This window comes from Artibeus jamaicensis, unplaced genomic scaffold (genome assembly GCF_021234435.1).
Source record: "Artibeus jamaicensis isolate MK-2021 breed Jamaican fruit bat unplaced genomic scaffold, CSHL_Jam_final contig_373, whole genome shotgun sequence".
Classification (NCBI taxonomy): domain Eukaryota; kingdom Metazoa; phylum Chordata; class Mammalia; order Chiroptera; family Phyllostomidae; genus Artibeus; species Artibeus jamaicensis.
Window position 1 is genome coordinate 1,031,704 of NW_026521807.1, and position 19,802 is coordinate 1,051,505.

The following is a 19,802-nucleotide window of genomic DNA, read 5'->3' on the forward strand; positions in this document are numbered from 1 at the left end:
CCCACTAATTCTAAGTAATCATCTGTCATTGTGAAAGTCTATCATAATATTACTGACTATAGTCTCCTTCCTCTTTTCACCCATCTCACAGCTTCTCCCCTCTGGTAATCATCCCTTTGGTCTCTATTTCTATGAATCTGGGTTTTTTGGGTTTGTTTCTCATTTTTCTTTAGATTCTGCATATAAGTGAAACCATGCAGTGCTTGTCTTTCTCTGCCTTACTTATTTCACTTAACACAATACCCTCTAGATCAGTGGTATCCAACTGTTTGGTGTCGCTGGGCCACACTGGAAGGAGAGTTGTCTTGGGCCACGCATTAAATACATTGTGATACATAATTACAAAAAAACTCACAACGTTTTAAGTAAATTTACGATTTTGTGTTGGGCCACATTCATAGCCATAGTGGGCTGCAGGTTGGGCACACGTGCTAGATCCTTCCATGTTGTCACAAATGACGAGCTTTCATTCTTTTTTATATTGTTGCACAATACTCCATTGCGTGCGTGTGTGTACATACATACATATATAGGTTTTTCTCAGCAGCTCTAGAGTTCCTTCGGACAGCTGTCTGAATTGCTGGGTGGTCTCAGCCAAATCTTTTCTCCAATTCCTCTTCGTTCACCTCAGAAAAACACTCTGGCACCTGCTGTAGCTTTGTAGTCCCAGCTTTGAAACGATGCTGGGGCTTTCACAGGTATGGATGAGCCCTGGCCGCAAGATGCTTTCAGTCTGGTCACAGAAGGAAGACACACAGATCCCTCACTCTCCAGCTGCTAAGAACTCGTACGTGCCTGAACAGACATAACAAGGGGAAGAAAGAGAAAATGATAAAACTTCCATATAAAGGCTGCTCTTATTTTTAAAAGCATGTAATATGTAAACCCTTTTCATTTCCATCACGTATGAACTCAGTGCATGAGCAGCTGGAGCATTGATGTGTTCCCTTTTTATTTAAGCTCACTTTACTAAAAGTTAAGCCAAACAGTTAAGGCTTTTATCCTGGAGTCCTTAAGTAAGAGATCTTGTTATATCTACTCAGTGAAGCAGCTCCCTCCATTCACATCGGATCTGGTTTGTAAATTGAGGAAAACCAGGTGACCAAGGAAGCGAGGTTTTAGAATGCTGGGCATTTTTCTGTCGTGGGCCTTTGGTGCTCAGATCCTGCCACGCTCTACACATTGCTCAGGAGCATCCCTCTTGCCATCCTTTCTGCTTTAAAGGCTTTTCTCCCAGACCCTCAGCACACATGACTTCAGGCCACCCAGAAACCAACCTCCCAGTGTCCTTCACCACAGAAAGACACTGGAAGTTCTGTTTAGTCTTCTTGGTAGCACTTATTCATAATAAAAGTATTATATTTACTTTTTATGAGCTTATTTCCCTCCTCTACCAGCATGTGAATTCCAGAAGGGTAGGGATTGGTAAGACAAGTATCCTGCCTTCACCGCTCAATAGCCCTCAGTAGGTGTGGTTACTGTGAAGGGCAGAGTCAAAGCAGCAGCCGGAGTAGCCTGACTGCACAGACCTGTGTGGATGGTGCTCCTAGAAGTGAAACAGATAGATCTTACTTGATCTGTATACACAGAAGAGTCCTAGTTCCAGTGAACAAAAGTTTAACTTGAATCATAAAAACAGAGTGTCATGGCATCTCAATCAATTCCCAGACTCGAGCCAGCTACAGAGGAGGGGAGACTGGGTCTCCTGAGGAAGGACCCTTGCACACCACTGAAAATTTACACTGTTAATCTCTCTCCCAGCCTTCCACAAGGAACCTCTAGCCTTTTACCAGGGTAACTGTGCATGAGGGAAAAGGAAATTATCAGACTTTTCAGGACTTATTTACTAGGCACCAGCTCTAAACTGACACTGATTCCAGAAGACCTAAAATGTCACTGTGGCCCACCGTCAGGGAAGGGACTGATGGAGATCAGATGATCCGTGGAGTTTTAGCTCAGGTTCATCTCGCAGTGCATTCAGTGGGCTCCTGAATCCGTCCCGTGGTTGTTTCCAGATCCCACTGTATCGCAACGGACAGAGTCTTCACACTGGCACAGCAGGTGTCCACCTGTTCCACACACTGGGAATCTCAGGGGAGAATGAGAATTTCTGGGTCACAGACCAAAGCATCACTAATGGAACCAGGAACGACACAGTTAGGACTTAAGCTACAGTTAAGTCTTTTGAACTACCAACTGTGTGAAGAAGTAAACTGTGCATTCTAAATCCAAGGTTAAAATGCCTTCGTGTTGATTTTATTGAAAATGCCATAGGTTGCTCTGTCTTACTTCATTGTTGAAGCATCATTAGCAGCACTGGGTTATACCCCCGTTTCTAAACATAAAGGAGACAGGGAGGAAAACTTGGCTTGGCCTGAGGACTCTCTGGGCTTATGATTTCATTGCCTCGAAATGTGCTTTCCGCTTAATTCACCACACCGAGTCACGAGTATATTTTCTTAGTAACATAAATATGTCCAGCTGCCATATTCTGTGGGACTTGAAATATTTATTCAGTGCCAAGAATAATTTTCCTGCCAGGGACAACAGTGTTTTGCAGGAATGAGGCAAAGGGCATCTCCAATTATTCAGCTGCCTCTCTCACTTTCCGAGTGAATCTCACTCCAGGGAACAGACACTTTCCTCTCCTCTTTTGTTACAGAAAACTAGAAAGATGGGAAGTGGAATTGACATCCCTGATTCATTTTCATTCGCCCAGGATTAAATTATTTGCTTCTAGTCACTGTTAATTGTGGGAATGGTAATGCCTCAGAAGCTGGGTAACATCCGGGGTGGGAGCCGCCCCCTGCGGGCCTGGCATTGCTGAGCCTGAAGGTCAGGAGAAAAGTACAACAGCAATGGAAATGAAGATGAAATTACCCAGCGTCTATCCCTAGTAAATGGACAGTCACTTCTCCCTCAGCGTATGGAGCCTCACAAACACGTGCTTCATATCTCTTTGCAACATCTATCCATTATCTAGCTATATTAAGTTATATTAATGCTTTTGTTTTGTAGAAATGATCGCCATTAACTGGAATTCTTCAAGGTATTCTATACACAGCATCTCCTTTATTTCCACAACAGTCTTAAATAATTAGGAATGCAAAAATGCCGTGCCTTTTTAAGTTAGAAGATAGAGACACAGATAGATTGACTTCCAAATGCTCAGTAGACACCTGCCTTCCCAGGTCTTCTGCTTTTTTGTTTGTTTCTAGATGATAAGGTTTCCTTTTAAAGTAGACTTCTTGATATGTTGATTTTCTTATCCTATTGGGAAAATGCAGGCCATTTTTTAAATTTTCAAAACTTTTAAAGTGTGTTTTATCAAAGACCTTTTTCTGTGAGAGATGCTGCGTTAAGTAATTTATAAATATCGCCTCATTTAAATCTTATATTACCCCTATGAGGAAGACAATATTTATTCTACCCCCTTTAGAGATGAGAAAACTGAGGCACAGAGAGGTTAGTTCTAGTCCAAGGTCACACAGTAAGTGGTAAAATCATACCCAGGCAGTCTGGCTCCAGAGCCCACGCTCATAACCAGCCGGCAGTGCTGTCTCAGATTCAATAGGAGGTGTCTGGTTTCAGCCCTGTCTGGTGTGGCTCAGTGGATTGAACACTAGCCAGTGAACCAAAGGGTCTCTGGTTCAATTCCCAGTCAGGGCACATGCCTGGGTTGCAGGCCAAGTCCCCAGTGAGGGCACATGCGAGGCAACCACACACTGATGTTTCTCTTCTTCTCTTCTTCCCTCCCTCCCCCTCTGTCTAAAAATAAATAAATAAATTTTTTTAAAGAAAAGAAAGAAATGTCTGATTTCATAGGACACAAGACTCAAAACATGATAGGCACTAAGGCACTAAGTAAGTACACATGTTGAAAGAAAATAAGTAGTATAGATGGTAGATAGAAAATAGATGGGGGGGCAAGAATAGTATGGGAAATATAGAATCTAAAGGACTTGAGACCCATGGTCATAAACTAAAGGGGGGTAATGGTGGGGACGAGGGGGTAGGGTGGAGGGGAATGAAGGGGGGAATAGAACAACTGTAATGGCATAATCAATAAAAAAAATAAATTAAAAAGAAAGACCAGTTCAGGATATTTCTGATTTAGAGAATCAAAATGAAAAGACCTCTCTCAGTATGGAATGTGAGGCAACAGGCTAAGTTAGCTTTAATCCAAAAATAATTATAAACCCAAATTGTGAACAGGGGGTCAGTGCTCTCTTGAGGCCTGTGTTGTCCGATAGGCCACACGGAACTGCCCAGCACTTGGAATGTGGCTAAATTAGGATGGGCTGTAAGTGCAACATTACACAGCACTAAATGTCAAAATGTATAGCACATGTAAAAGAATACAAAATCTTTATTAATTAATAATTTTTATATTGATCACGTGTGAAACTGATAATATTTGGATATTGGGTTAAATGAATATATGTTAAAATTAACTTTACTTGATTTTTTTGCTGTTTTAATATATTTTCTAGAAAATTAAAAACTATATATGGTTCACATGGTATTTCTATTGGAAAGCGCTGTTTTAGACAGTGCTTCTTACGAGAATTTCCAACATAAGGTTGACCTTCTGGACATACTTTATTTCCTGGTACACCCTTTAGCAAAGTTGCTGCTGATCTCGAGAGAGAAGTAACAGAGTAAAAGATCTAGACAGACTCACAGCGTGTAATTGTGAAAAAATAGCCATATGCATGCTTTAGATTCAACTCTGTGAGCTCCTCCAGGGCAGGAAATTGTGGTCTTCATACCTGTACCTTCAGCAACTGGTGATGTGCCCGGCCCAGAGTTTGGCTGGGTTGGGGCGTGTTGGGGAGATGATAGACGGATGGGTAAGTGGCAGGTGGTTTGGAGGGCGAACAGAGGAATTAATGAGTAGATATGTACAGCCTGGAAAAACCTGCATATTTTTATCATTTTTTACAGTTCATCATGATGATCATCTTTATTTGTGACACCATTTAGGTGCTATGGGAATAAGTGTATTCTTCCAGCTCTTTCAACAGCCAGATTAATTTTTTTCCAGGAAGCATTAGACTCCCCGTCTATCACTGTGCCTTTCCTCCCAGTGGCAAAGATCTGTTACTGTGGAACACGGACTTCTTTAAGTTTGGAGCTCGGGGCACCAGTCAGATGGCAAACAAGGGCTAGGGGTTGGATTGCAGCTACGTTTTCTTAGAAACACAATTTGTATCTATATTATTTGTTTACATATCAGTATTTTCAAAGTAGTTGTTTGCTACCAATTATTCTATTGGTAGTTTATATATTATTGAAAAATAGCGAGACTGCCTATATCAAAGAATATTATTCTTTAAACTGTGGCTTCAGAGACTGGGGGACTAAAGCTCTCCAGACCACCGATCACTTTTGCACTGCCACTGGGTGTGGGGGATTCCCATTCTCGATCTGATGAGTGGGACACTAGGAAGCCTTCTCTTATTTCCGTCTTGATTACTTGCAATACACATGTGACTTCTAATCAATGTAGCCATCTCATTTTCTGTGCAAACCCAGCTCATTCAGAGACTGTTAGATCTGTGCTCATTCATCTAAGCCTCTGCACAGCCTCCTCTGTGGTAGTCTATTTACTTTCACGAAGAGAAAGTTGCTGAAAAGGCCATCTTTGGGGCTGCTGCTTTTAGCTGTTTATTTCTGTGTCCAATTGAAAACATACATAGTCAATTGGTTCTTAATTGCTTCCTTGCTTTTCTGTTGATTCTGAGTAAGGATTAAAAATATATTCTTAAAAACTATTTGTAACTGTGATCCCTTGCATAAGCTATACCACTCACTATTCTTCTTATGGACCCATAATACTTGTCTTAATAAAAGCTGCTAGAGTCAGCCCTTGATGGACTTTGCCCTCTGTGCACAATCTGTATGAACACGTGACTTTACAGCAGTTATTCAACTTCCTCCTTAGTCATGTTGTCCCATAGCACCCCACTTCCAGTGGAAATGTGAAGTGGAAGATCCAGGTAAAGGACATGACAATCACACAGTGGAATAAGTTAGAAGGAAATTATTCTCTGTGACATGCTCACTGGAGAATGAAAGCAGAGCAGGGTTACTCAGGAGAATCCCTCCTCAGGACAAGAAGTCATATATTCCATAATTTCTCCCCTAAATTATCACACATCAAGCCATTTTAAGTGCAATTACTCTTTTTATCTACAACTCCCCTCTTCCACTGCAGAAACCTGAGGCCCTCCTCATCTCTATAGCCAGCATAATTCAGCATGATGGGTGCAGGGCCAACGCAACCCACTAGTGAATTGCCTTCTGAGCTGGAGTAACACGAGGTGTGACTGTGAAGTTTGCGGGCTTAGGACAGGCAGGCTTCCCAGGTTCTTACGGAGGTTTGTGCATGCAGTAACATTCGGCATTTTGCCTCATCCTGCTGTAACAGTTAACACGGCAGCACACTGTAATTTTTTGTTCATGTTTGTTTAAAGGACATCATAGTAAGATGGGGAGAAATGTTTTCCCCAAAATAGATGGTCAGCCCACAATGAGAAATGTGAATGCTTGGATTGTTTTGTAGGTCTCTGAATCTGAAGAACTTTGCAAAGGATTTAAATAGACTCCCTCATTCTTCAGAGTCATTTATCCATTGATGTTAGAGTTTCTTGCTATCTGTCTTACAAACATTGAGAGACATCCATGCAAAAATAATCACCTTAAAAAAAGGCATTGAATCAAAAGCAGTTGGATTGCTTGTATGACCTTAAAAGCTGGTATTATATTCTATGCAACAATGACTTGTTTAAAACCAACAAGCGAGTGTACAGTCCTCCACTTGCATTTCAGTTGCCCGGAGTACATTTATCTCCGTGCAGAGCAGCCTGCCCTGTCTTCCATGCAGCTGTGCCTGCATGAAGTGTGAGACATTGCTGTTACGTGCAGTGTCCAGAATCCTGGTGAGATGTTAATTAGGGTGTGAAAAGTCCACAAAAAATTCTTTTTTGCACCGAGAAGTGAGGGCACAGATTAGGGACCTGGGACTTTATGATGCAGAGAAATGGATGCTTCACAACGAGTGGGGGGAAAAAAAGCATTAAATGATTTATGACACAGAGATTTTACTTCCCATTAAATTGTGTATTGTCATGAAACCATTTGAAATCTGTTCAAAATATTTGTTGAATTTTTAAATTTAACTGGCTGTTCAGAGTTCGAGGTCCTCCAGAAGCCAGCCAGAGGACTGTGTGTGCCTGGGGTCGTGTGGTATGGAGCCAGCTCTGAGAGTGCCACGTGCCTTTGTTTCTTGTGGGGGCATCTGGTTGATGGACTGGGACCTGCCTGGCTACCCCTGGTGTGATAGCATTAAATTGTGCTGCATCTGAAGTCACGTGGAGTCCTACAGTTAGAAATTTTAGGTTCAGCAGCCACATTCATCACCCAAGGGGACAGACCTAGATGCTTTAAATTAGAGAATTTACTTTTTTATTTTTTAAAGTATATTTTATTGATCATGCTATTACAGTTGTCCAAATTTTCCCCCTTTTCCCCCCTCTGCCCAGTAACCCCCTCCCCTCCAGCAATCCTCCCCCTTAGTTCATGTCCATGAGTTGTGCATATAAGTTCTTTGGCTTTTCCATTACCTATACTATTCTTAACATCCCCCTATTTTGTTCCTATCAATTATGCTTCTTATTACCTGTACCTTTTCCCCCATACTCCCCCTTCCCGCTCCCTGCTGATCACCCTCCAAATGTTCTCCATTTATATGATTCTGTCCCTGTTCTAATTGTTTGCTTAGTTTTTGATTTTTTGATTCAGTAGTTGATAGTTGTGAGTTTATTGTCATTTTCATGTTTATAGTTTTGATCTTTTCTTAAATAAGTGCATTTAATGTTCCATATAATAAGGGCTTGGTGATGAGAACTCCTTTAGCTTTACCTTTTCTGGGAAGCACTTTATCTGCCCTTCCATTCTAAGTGATAGCTTTGCTGGATAGAATAATCTTGGTTGTAGGTTCTTGCTTTTCATCACTTTGGATACTGCTTGCCTATAAAGTTTCTTTTGAGAAATCGGCTGAGAGTCTTATGGGAACTCCTTTGTAGGTAACTCCTTTTGCCTTGCTGCTTTTAAGATCCTCTCTTTCTCTTTAACCTTTGGCATTTTAATTATGATGCGTCTTTTGGGCCCAGCTTGTTTGGGACTCTGTGCTTCCTGGACTTACATGTCTATTTCCTTCATCAAATTAGGGAAGTTTTTTTCATTATTTTTTCAAATAAGTTTTCAGTTTCTTGCTCTTCCTCTTCTCCTGCTGGCATCCCTGTGATTTGGACGTTGGCCATTTTGCAGATGTCCCAGAGTCTTCTTATTCTCCCCTCATTTTTTTGAATTCTTATTTCTTTATTCTGTTCTGGTTGACTATTTATTTCTTCCTTATGTTTTAATTCATTGATATGAACCCTGGCTTCCTTCTCTTCACTGTTGGTTCCCTGTGGACTTTTCTTTATTTCATTTAATGTAGCCTCCATTTCTTCCCTTATGCCTTTGCTATACTCAGTGAGATCTCTAAGCATCCATATCACCAGTATTTTAAACTCTGCACCTGATTGGTTGGCTATCTATATTTCACTTAGTTCTTTTACTGGGATTTTGTTCTGTTCTGTCATTTGGGCATTATTTCTTTGTCTCCTTAATTTGGCAGCCTCCCTGTGTTTGTTTCTGTGTATTAAGTAGAGCTGCTTTGACTCCCTGTTTGGTGCACCTGTTAACGTTCTATGGGGTGGAGTCTTAGGTAATCACCAGGGTAGGGTGACTCACTTCAGCACTTTGTGGCTTTATATGTGGGGGAGCGGTCAGAGAGGAAACAGTGCTGTTCCTAACTGCTAGACACTTGTTTGACACTAGTCCCACTTCCAGACATTTATGTAGCTGGTGCCCCTCTGGCTGTTGCCCTGGTTGTGGATCCCCGAGCGTGTGGGTTTGCCTATGTTCTAGGACCCTGAGGGCCCTTCATTCGGACTCTCCTGAGAGACCCACAGTTACTTCTGTCACCCCAAATTCCACTGGTTTTTAAAGCCAGAAGTTATGAGGCTTTATTTCTCTGTTGCTAGGACCCTGGGCTGCGCAGTCTGGCCTGGGGCTGGGATTGCTTCACTCCCTAGCTGTCCCTCCTGATTTTTATCCACCACACATGAATGTGGGACCAACCATTCTGCTGGCAGCTGCCACTGCTGCCCTGCCACCTCTGTCTCGAGGCTGCCACCCCACGTCCTCTCCACCCTGACCCCCTTTCTCTGCCCTTCCTACCTGTCTGGATAAATGTGGCTTTTTAAAATCCTTGGTCATCACACTTCCACACAGTTCTGTTTTCTGGCAGTTCTGGGTGTTTTTTGTTTTGAGGTTAGCTGTGATCCTTCTTATGGTTGTGCAAGAAGGTGAGGTGTGTCTACCTATGCCTCCATGTTGACTGGAAGTCTAAGTTAGTGATTTTTAAACTCTTGAACAGCAGCTCTTGTTTAGGAACACATTGGGATTCATTATGTATTTTCATAGATATGCATACATATATACAGATATACTTGTAACATAAGTATGTTTATAATGGAGACAAAGGTTTTATGAAATGATACATATCCTTATTACTTGAGTGGTACTCAGATATCTTTATCTCTATTTAATTTTTAAAATGTTGCTTATAGCTACTAAATTAATTTCCATTAATATTTTTCAAATTAATTGAAAACTACTGGCCTAAGTGGTCCACCCCTGTCCCACTGTGCAGGAGTTTAAGCAGGACACACCCATGAAAAGTGGCGGTAGTTTTACCTACAGCTGAGGCAGGGTGGCGTTGCAGATCCTTCAGCTCATCTGGTACGCAGTTTCCCGCAGATACGGCCTTTCTCCAAATTGCATTCGCTAAGGTCACTGCCCACACTTCTTTATCATGGCAAGATCTCTAAAGAAATCCATTTGGTTATTGCTAAATGGAGAAACACATATTTTACTCCTTGACATCAATTGTACATGAAATGTCAATATCAATTCACCCTGCAAAAATCTGAAAATAAAGGAATCAGCACTTATTTTTAAAACTATATCACTAGGGTGTTGTCTCTCCAACTTGCTTACATTGGTCACATCTTCAAAAAAATTTTAAGATTTCATATATAGTTTAGAATGGTAATAGAAATGAAATAGAAATAGAAAGTTTAGAATGGTGATAGAAAGTAATGTGTTCTCATACTATGTTAGTTTGTGAGGCAATGGTTATTAAAATTGGGGGGTTAAGACCTATTGGAACTTCTGATGAGATCCATGGCTCATCCTCCTGGAATGCACCAAAATTTTTATTCAATAGACCCACATTGGAGATCCCTTAACCTGAATAGAAGTGACCAATCATATCGTCCCTCTAGAACTCAGCGTTCCTGTAATTACCCTGACTGGGAAGAAGCACTGGACCTCATTCTGTTGATGTCTCAGCTAGTAGCTCCTTATATGGTTCTGTGAGGGCCCCTTGCGCACGGACTCATTCTGCAATGAATCTACTGGATTGGGACCAGGGTCACCCTAGGAAACAACCCTGTTTATCAACACATCTGCAATAGCATAGCAGTGAGTGAGCACAGCTGGACATGGCCTCCCTCCCACAAGTGCTTGAAGCTATTTCCAAAGTCACTCCATTGTGGGTGGGACATATCATACCAAATATTGTAATTTCTAACAAATATGTAGACCATTCACCACTGAGCTGGAAACTCATCAGAGTCCTAAGTGAAGGTCTGAAAGCCATGAGTAGGACACCTCTGCCACCCTTTAGTAACCTAGCTTCATTGCAGGTTCAAGGTATTAAAGGGATGATAAACCTGTATTACACATGGAGAGTATAATATTCAAGTTATAAAATAATAGAAAATACACTCTCTTTGATATGCTGGGATAGAGATAGAGCATGTGTTTGGAGCTGTCTTTGATTCTGCCCTTTGTATCTCACATGACTTGCAGGCCCTGATTTCACGTCTTCTCTGTACCTCTCCTCAGGATCGGAGGTGCCATTCCCATCGTGTTCTCCTACTTTGCTGAGGTGCTGGCCCGAGAGAAGCGGGGTGAGCACCTGAGCTGGCTCTGCATGTTCTGGATGATCGGCGGCATCTACGCCTCTGCCATGGCCTGGGCCATCATCCCGCATTACGGTAGGAACGGTCCCCACGTTTTAAATTGGCCTCCGTTCCCGCTCCTTTTCTCTCTCGTATGTGCTGGTTTGAGAGCAACACTGTCATCATCGTTTTGCCCTTTTGTAATGTCTAGGATTTCCCCTCACACAGAGATCTGTGTAAGGTAAGATGGTGCCCGTGGTTGGTCAGGTTGTTTAGCATTTTGCTATTTTTAGAGATATCACTTTCATTTGTTTCTTATGTGCTATCAACTCTGGGGTCCCTGCCCAAGTGGATGGGAGAGGATACAGATTGTAATTAGCATTAAGGCAACATGACTTACAGTTATTGGGGGACTGTCATACATACGTACAGACGCATAAGAGCCTTTGTTGCTCCCCCTTGGCCCAGCCCAAAGCTCAGCCGGTGCCAACCCCCCTCTCTGACAGCTCAGAAGTGGGGTGGCAGCGGGAAGAACCCTGTCCTGTCATGGGCTATCAATTTGCAGAACTTAAGAGGCGACTCTACTGTCCTCACTCTGCAGATGCCCTCCTCAGTTCCTCCTAAGTACCATGCGTACTGCCCCTGCCACCTCAGAATACTCGGAGGTTTCACATTTCAAGCAGTACTTTCCTGCGTGGAAGCCACAGGCTCCCCATTGCTTCACCCACAAAAGTGAAATTTAGGGAGAAGTTAACTGAATCCAGGAGTCAAATTTAATATATGAGAAAAAGGGAGGGGAGGTGTTCTGGTTATATTTGTGTGTGTGTATGCAGACAGACTGAAATTTGCCAAATATGTATAAATTGTGTGTGTGTTTTAATAAAATTTTATTTACAAAAGTAGGTGATGGACAGTGGGCCCTATTTTCTTCACCCCTTTGGTGCTTTATGGCATCCGATCTTTTTTTTATTGTTGTTCAAGTACAGTTGTCTCCATTTTCCCGCCATCACTTTCCCCACTCCCACCTCCCACCTCCCACCCTCAGTCCTTCTCCCCTTTGGCTTCCTCCATGAGTCCTTTATACATGTTCCTTGACGACACTTTCCCTTCTTTCCTCTATTATCCTCCTCCCTCCTCCCCTCTGGTTTGTTCTTTATTCCGATGTCTCTGGTTATAGTTTGCTTGCTTGCTTATTTTGTTGATTAGCTTCCTGTTAAAGGTGAGATCATATGGTATTTGTCTTTCACTGCCTGGCTTATTTCACTTAGCATAATGCTCTCCAGTTCCATCCATGCTGTTGCGAAGGGTAGGAGCTCCTTCTTTCTTTCTGCTGCATAGTATTCCATTGTGTAAATGTACCATATTTTTTTTATCCACTCATTTACTGACAGCACTTAGGTTGCTTCCACCACTTGGCTATTGTAAATTGTGCTGCTGTGAACATTGGGGTGCAGAGGTTCTCTGTGTACCATATAAACTGAAACCACGTGTGACTCAAAAACTCACTCATTGTTCTGTCTAAAATCTAATCAATCTGAACTTAGATTTCAAAAATCCAGTTTTTGCTCATTTTGTATTTTTGTGCCATTTTTTTTGAACAGGGGAATTTTTTATTATAAGGCATAGTCCTTTTAGGGAACAACCTTAAGTGAATTCAACTTCTTGCTAAAATCAAAGACAAGACAGAGTTTAGTATTCAGATACAGCCTCATTTGTTTATCATACTGAGTTACAAAAATTCATGTTGTTGCACTCTTTCTTTTAATATGTCTAGAATGTTACATACAAACCAAAATTGCATTTATCAACAACAAAAACAATTCATAAGGACTCTGTTACTTGCCTGAATGGAACTTTTCTCTGTCAAATATTTGAGCATGGGGTAGCAAGTTCAAGTCTAACAGGGCTTACCTCTGTTAGACTGTTCACTTCTGGGCCAGAGATGCCCTCATCCAGGCAGTTACCCCCATTCATCATAAGGCTCGTCTTCTGCCACCACCTGAGGAATTCAAGGAGTTTCTCCACCTTCATCTGGGACCTGAGGGCCTCAGCCACCTGCAGAACCTTCTTCTGAAGGGCTGCATCTAACTCCCACCCCTCTTAGCTGTCTGTTTCAAATAGAAAAGCCACTTCTCTGTCATGTGAGGAATTGCTTCTTAGGAATTATGTACAGGGAGCCAGAAAGGAGATGCAGGGCCTGGGCAGAGTCCAGCTGCACCCACCATTGCTCCCAGAGCCACTGCTAGTCCACATGTAGCCTCTGTGCAAATTAGAGTAAGTGGTGGTGTGCAGATGGACACAGGTGCGGCCCCATCAGCTGTCTCCACCAGATAATTGCACAGGGCACACCTGGGAGTGGGACTCCTCCTGACGACAGCCTCGTTCTGGGTCTCCACCTAATGACAGCACACCTCTGGGACTCTGGCTATACTTGGCTTCTGGGTTTATAGCTGTTGTCTCCCCTGTCCTCCCTTCCCATCATATCTCAGAGTTTCTACTGCTGGCCTCCCTAAACTTGTAACTCAGACTGGTTTCTGTAGTCTACATATTTCCAGCAGGTGTGGGCAAGGTTGAGTTTGTCTCTGACCTTGCTGACTCTCAGCCAATGGCTGACCCACGAAAATTGAGCATGATCGCCACCTTTACTTTTCTCAAGCGCATATAAGATAGTCTTGTGTAGAGCAAAAAGGTCTGCCTAAGCCATTTGAGTGGGGACCCAAAAAACCCCCAGAATTATCTTCTGGAGGGTGGACCCCTTGCAGGCTTCCCCTCTGGGCGAGTGTTCTAGGCACCCAGCTGGTACATTGATACCAGCTGGTGTTGTTGTGAAAGGCTGTGTCCATCTTTAGTGGGGGCTTTTGGGAAGACTTTAAAGGTGTTTACCCATTTCGTGATGGATGATTTACAGGTACACCTGCCTACACGTCACTGAGTATTTGGCAGTTCTTGACCAAAAACAGCATGATCCCTGTGTGCTACTCTTCCTATTTAGCTGATCTCACCCTCCACAACTTTTCTTCGTTTCCTTGGATGAGAAAAGTCCTCAATGGGAAACATTTTCCCAATGTGGAAGAGGTGAAATAAGAACCTACAGAAGCACTAAGTGGCATCAAAATCGACAAGTTCAAAAAGTGTTTTTTGAGCAGTGGAAAAAATGTCTCGATAGGTGTATTTCATCAAAGGGAGAGTACTTTGAAGGTACTGAAGTTTAAACATGTAAGAATAAATACATAATTTTTTATAAATACCATTTTGGGCCCCCCCTTTGTATATCACTGGAAAGAGGGTGCTTGTTGAATCATAAACAATGCGTGAAAAGTCACAAAAACAATCACAACATGACAAAATTAAATGTGGCTGAGGCTGCCATTAATTTCTGTATTGAAGGGGCCTTGAGGAGTAATGACCTGGTTAAGAAATCAGTAACAGAATATTGAACCTTATGTTCGTGCTTTATTGACGGCTGTCTATGGCAGAAATGTGGCAAAACGGCGAATTATTGCAATCAATCCTGCATGTGTATTAGAATCAACAGAGGGAATTATAAAAATACCCATGATGATTTCAATGTGAAGAGTCCTAATTTTTTTTCAAAATAATAGGATTTAAGTTTAAAAATCCTATGCTGAGGCTTCTGGGGGATGATGGTGGTCTGTAACTTGATGGGGGGGCAGGCAGAGGTATTCATTTATAGAACTCAGTAAGGTGGGTGCTTAAGACTTGTGCCCGTCACCATATAGATTAATATATAATGTTTCTTCTTTTTTAGTGGTGGAGCTAAGATTTTTTTGTGAATATGCCTTTTTATTTTTTAATAAAATTTTTAAATTACAATTGACATTCAATATTATATTAGTGCCAGATTTACAGCAGAGTGGTTAGACATTCCCGTAACTTACAGAGTGACCCCCCGGAAGTCCCGTGCCCGCCTGGCACCGCACGTAGTTATTGCACTGTTACTGACTGTATTCCCTGTGCTGTACTGTGCATCCCTGTGACTACTCTGCAACTGCCGATTTGTGCTTCTTAATCCCTTTACCTTTTTCACTCAGCCCTCTCCTCCCCCCACCCCCATCTTGCAACCATCACTTTGTTCTATGAGTTTGTTTCTGTTTTTTCAGAAGCACTTTTCCGTAAATGTGTACCACTTCTGCCACCCCAAGAATACCCATGCTACTAGCCCCGGTCCATTGAATGAGATTCTCTGGGCAGGGATCGGTTGTGAGGCCCCAGGTGCTTTTCCCCTGAAACCTGGTTTGAGATCCTTTCCGCTCCCTGCCTCTCCCAGTGGGGGACCTCGGAAGCCCCTGGGTCTTCCTCAGGCACAGGGAGGGCTGTGAATGGGGCAAGGAGAACAGTGGTCTGACTTGCAGGGTCGGCCTACTGGCTCGGTTTGGGAGTGTCAGTACTGTCGGTTTCGTCCAGGCTATAGGGCTTGTCTGCTCATCAGGCTTAGAATCATACTTCAAAAGTAATTTGGACATTCAGATTACTGGGTTTTTTTGGACCATAAGACCCACCTCGGTTTTAGAGGAGGAAAATAGGGGGGAAATTTTTGAAGCAAAAATGTGGTAAAATATTTAACAACACAACATAATATTTCACCAATGTAAATGTAAACAGGACTCAACAGCAGCATTAACAACCATTATTCCTCCCAAATTTGGAGGGGGGATGCATCTTATAGTCCAAAAAATATGGTACCTCTTCTTTTTCATGACACATCTTTTTACATTGTGTAAAAGAGACAAGGGATTAAAAGTACATCCATTTGCCGTGCAGTTTGTGAAAAAATAAAAAGCTTTCTATTTCCCTCTGAAATTCTGCGGTGTGTAAATGATGCCACACCACGGAAACAAGTGCAGGCAGGTCCTGCCCTCCGTCCTCTCCCACTCAGGGCCCATCCGCCGGGCGCCATCACCCGAACATGTACTAAGCTTTCACCCAGCAGGGAACGGGTTGGGCACATGATAAATGACTGAGAGTCAGGTCCCGGGTCCTCTCACATGGGTAATAGGGTAATTTGCTCTTGAGGGAAGAAGTCAATAATTGGCATCCATATGGCAAGCATTTCAAATGACACATGTGGTCATGAGAGAAGATGTGCTCCTCCCTGTCTCCGGGTGTCACCTTTCTGCATTTGTGGCAGAGTGGTCAGGGCACACCTCGAGCCTGATGCCATGAGACTGGAATTCTGGCTCCTGACAAGCTTGTGGTACAAAGTGGTCCTTTAGCTGATCACCGAGATGCTGGAAGGAAAGATTCTTCTGACGTCAGAGACAACATCAGCTAGGGCCGGCGAGCTGACGTGGGCTGTGCCCGCATTCCTGATGGATGGCGGGATCTCTCTGGCCTGCAGAGGCCGACTTTCTGGACCAGCGTCCGATAATGACAGTACTTCACTTTCACATCACCGATCTTAGGGCTGAAATTTCCCTGGAGACCGACAGTTGCCAATATTTATGTTCCCAGCATAGAACTACCTTGCTTTCTGTGACAAGACATTAGGCGGTAGAGTGCTTGGATATCATCATGTCACATTCCTTGTGACCAGCTCCATCCATCCAGGAGCTCCTGGGCTATTTCCCACCCTGTGGCAAAGACTAGTCCCTATAAACCATGGGAGGGTGGGAGAACAGCCAACCCAGAAGGAGATGCCCTTGCCTCAGAAATGGGTTGCATGTGACAGCGGAGGCCCAGTGTTTAGAATGTGGCTCTTCTTGACCCTGCCCCTATTCTCAAGCTCATGACATCTGATCCACAGTGGAGATCCTCAGTGGTTCACAAAAGAGCAAGCACTATGTGTGAGAACAGAGAGCTGGGTGTAAAGATTTTCCTTTAACCTTGCCCCCTCCCCCAGGTCCCTAGTAATCAGGGCATCTCAGCATTTACTGGAAGCCCCAGTGACTTAACAGGAAAATAGGACAAAGCACTGAATCATAGGCACTTTCCCTCCGGGGCTGGGAGCTTGCTTCAGGCCCAGGCGTGGGTGTTGCTGCTGATGGCAGTGCTGACTGCTCCATTAAGCCCTTTGTCGTCATTTTCTCTTTTAAATTAGTAAATCAGATGAGGTGCTGTCCCCTGCAGGGATGCATGGCAGTGTGCAACAAGCACATTCCATTTGCTAAGTGGGAGGGTGCTCCGTTGGGCAGGAAATGCCTAAGCTCTTAAAGCCCACAGTGGCCTGGGGGCGGCACTCAGCCCGAGAGCAGCCCCCCTCCACCTCCATTTGTTCTGCCCTTCACTGCAAACGTTACAGGGGTACCCACAGAGCCAGAGCCCAGCCCAGCCCTCCTTCCAGTGACAACAAGATGTCTGGTCTTAAAAATACACATATTCCCGAGGTTGCCAATGACCAAAATGTCCTTGCTTCCTTTAGTTACAAGGTGTGTGAGGCTAATACATTTCTTCTCCCTAATGGTGAAACTGGGTTGGGAGGAGGAGGGGGTCGAATAGCTGTCTGGCTAAAAAAGTGAAGCAGACTCTGGCCCTCCGGAGTCTGTGTGTTATGGATGAGGTAAACAAATTCACATGGACTACCGAGTCCTGTGGGGGAAAAGGGACAGCATGGTCACTCTCAAGGGAAGAGCACCCCAGAGCGTCTCAGCCACCCTCTCAAGAGAGCACGCTGACCCTTGCCTGGACAGGCTTTTATTGCTTTCTAGTTGCATTACATCAAAGAACTTTCTTATTATTTCTAGATTTAGTTAAGTGATTACTTCTTACAGATAACAAAAAAAGAAAAAAGTTGCAAATGCAAGGGAACAATAAAAATGATTGATTTGGTTACATTTTGTCCTTGGGACATCTTAGCACAGAATTTAGGGAGTTGCTTCAGAGATATATATTAAATATCTGCAGTCTTAACTCAGGGCAAGGGAGTTTTAGCAAAAGCAAGTCTCACAGCAGCCTAGGTACAATGCAGGCCTGATTCCCCATGGGAAAGCCAATCCGCACACCTGGCTCCTGTGTGCTGCCTCGCATTTGATCTGTTTTCCAGATCAATACTGGGTTTCATTTGCCATTGCCATGCTGATCGGTTCCCTATAAAGAAGGAAGCAGGGAAGGAAGGCACTGTGGCCAAAATACTGGGCAGTAAGGGCCAGTTTTGTGTCTCAGTTCCCCCCCTTCTGAGTGTGTGAGCTTTGCCAAGCTTTTCAGCCTCCATCAGCCCTACTTCCTAGTCAGCACTGTGGTGGGGACTAATGATCACGTTAGAGTACCCAGTGCACAGATAGTGCTCAGAAATGGTGGCTGCGATTGGCATCAGGCTCATATCCTACTTCAGATACCCAGGCTCTGTCGGCACAGTCTAGTGTGGGCTTAGAGCTCCAGGAAAGAGGGTGAATGAGCTGAAATGTGTAAGATGTGTGAACTTCACTAGAGGGTGAGAAGCTCAGAGGAGTCAGGGGAAAGACAAACTAGGATAAAAGTTAAGATAAGGAGAGAGAATCAAGGAAAATATAATACTGTAAGACCTTGATTACTGGAACCCAGTGAATCAGAGTCTTTCAATCATTTGTTGGATGAATTGATATTCAAAGGGCACATACTATATAAAGACCCACATTGAAGACCATAGTGCCATTCTCCCCAGGTAGAGAGAACAAGAGCCTGACACCCCTCACTTGTTGGCTGTATCACCAGACAACACTGCAGGTTACAGAAACAGAACAGACAGAGCCAAGCTTTGTCTTAGCAGCAAGACATTATAAACTCTGGACACAGGCCATCTGCGGAGTATGTAGTTAGTTTACAGCATGGGCTTAGATGGAAGACAGGCTCAGGTTCCAAGCCAGCTCGCCATTCTCTAGCTTTGTCACCTTTGGGACAGTTACATGGGCTCTCTGGCCCTCAGTTTTCTTTTCATCTATAAAATGTATGTAATACAGGGGTTGCTGTATTAAAGAACTATGTACAAAAAGTAGTAACTTAGCACAATACCTGACACGAATGTTCAGTCTGTGTAGTCTTTTCTTCCTACAAAAGGAGGTGAAATTGAGGTGAGGGGAGGAAAAAGGAACTGGAATCTTAAAAAGACTTTATTCACCTTTTCTTAAACATGTCCTCTCAACTGTTCACTTATCATTTGAAGGTTGTAGAGACAGATAAAAAGGGAAAGCTACAAGAGCAGAACTTGTAAGGCATGCCACCGTAGTCCACACCCACTGCAGGATGACACAGGAAGCCTAAAATGAGAGCGGGGGTCCCACTCAGCAGCCCAGCTGGGACAGGCAGGTGCCATGTGGCCCTGAGCCCTACTACCCAGCTTTGCCATCGCTACTGAATGTCACAGCCCTGGAGATATTTGTGCTCAAGGGTCTCAGTAAGACATTCAAGGGGAGTTGATTAGTACATGAGTGTACACCAGTGTGATTTCTTAATTTGTCCATTTTGGGATCAACCTGATCTTTTATTTCAACACAATGACCCTTGGGCTCAGGTTTCCTTTACTCTGTGCTTCAGTTTTCCCATGCAGTAATAAGATACATCAGCCACAAACAATAATGATAAGGTCTTTAAGGGCTTAAGAAATGGATATGGGGTCACAGAGGCATTACTATGGTACAAGTATATGACCATTTCTTTCAGTGACTATGTTGCATTATTTATGGTGCTCAGAATCAAGTGTTTTTGGAAGTTTCTCATTCTTAAACATAGTCACAATCCAGCTCTCCCACTCAGCTTTCCTGTCTCTCTCCCCATCCTAAATGCATCACC

General features: G+C 43.4%; 1 protein-coding gene across 1 annotated transcript in view; it reads left to right on the forward strand.

Moving 5' to 3' along the window:
* SV2C (synaptic vesicle glycoprotein 2C) overlaps window positions 1–19,802 on the forward strand; it is a 183,759-nt gene that overhangs the window by 85,514 nt on the left and 78,443 nt on the right. Inside the window, exon 4 of the mRNA XM_037143719.2 lies at window positions 11,026–11,177. Within this exon, the coding sequence (XP_036999614.2) occupies window positions 11,026–11,177 (152 nt within the window). The remainder of the gene's footprint in view (window positions 1–11,025; window positions 11,178–19,802) is intronic.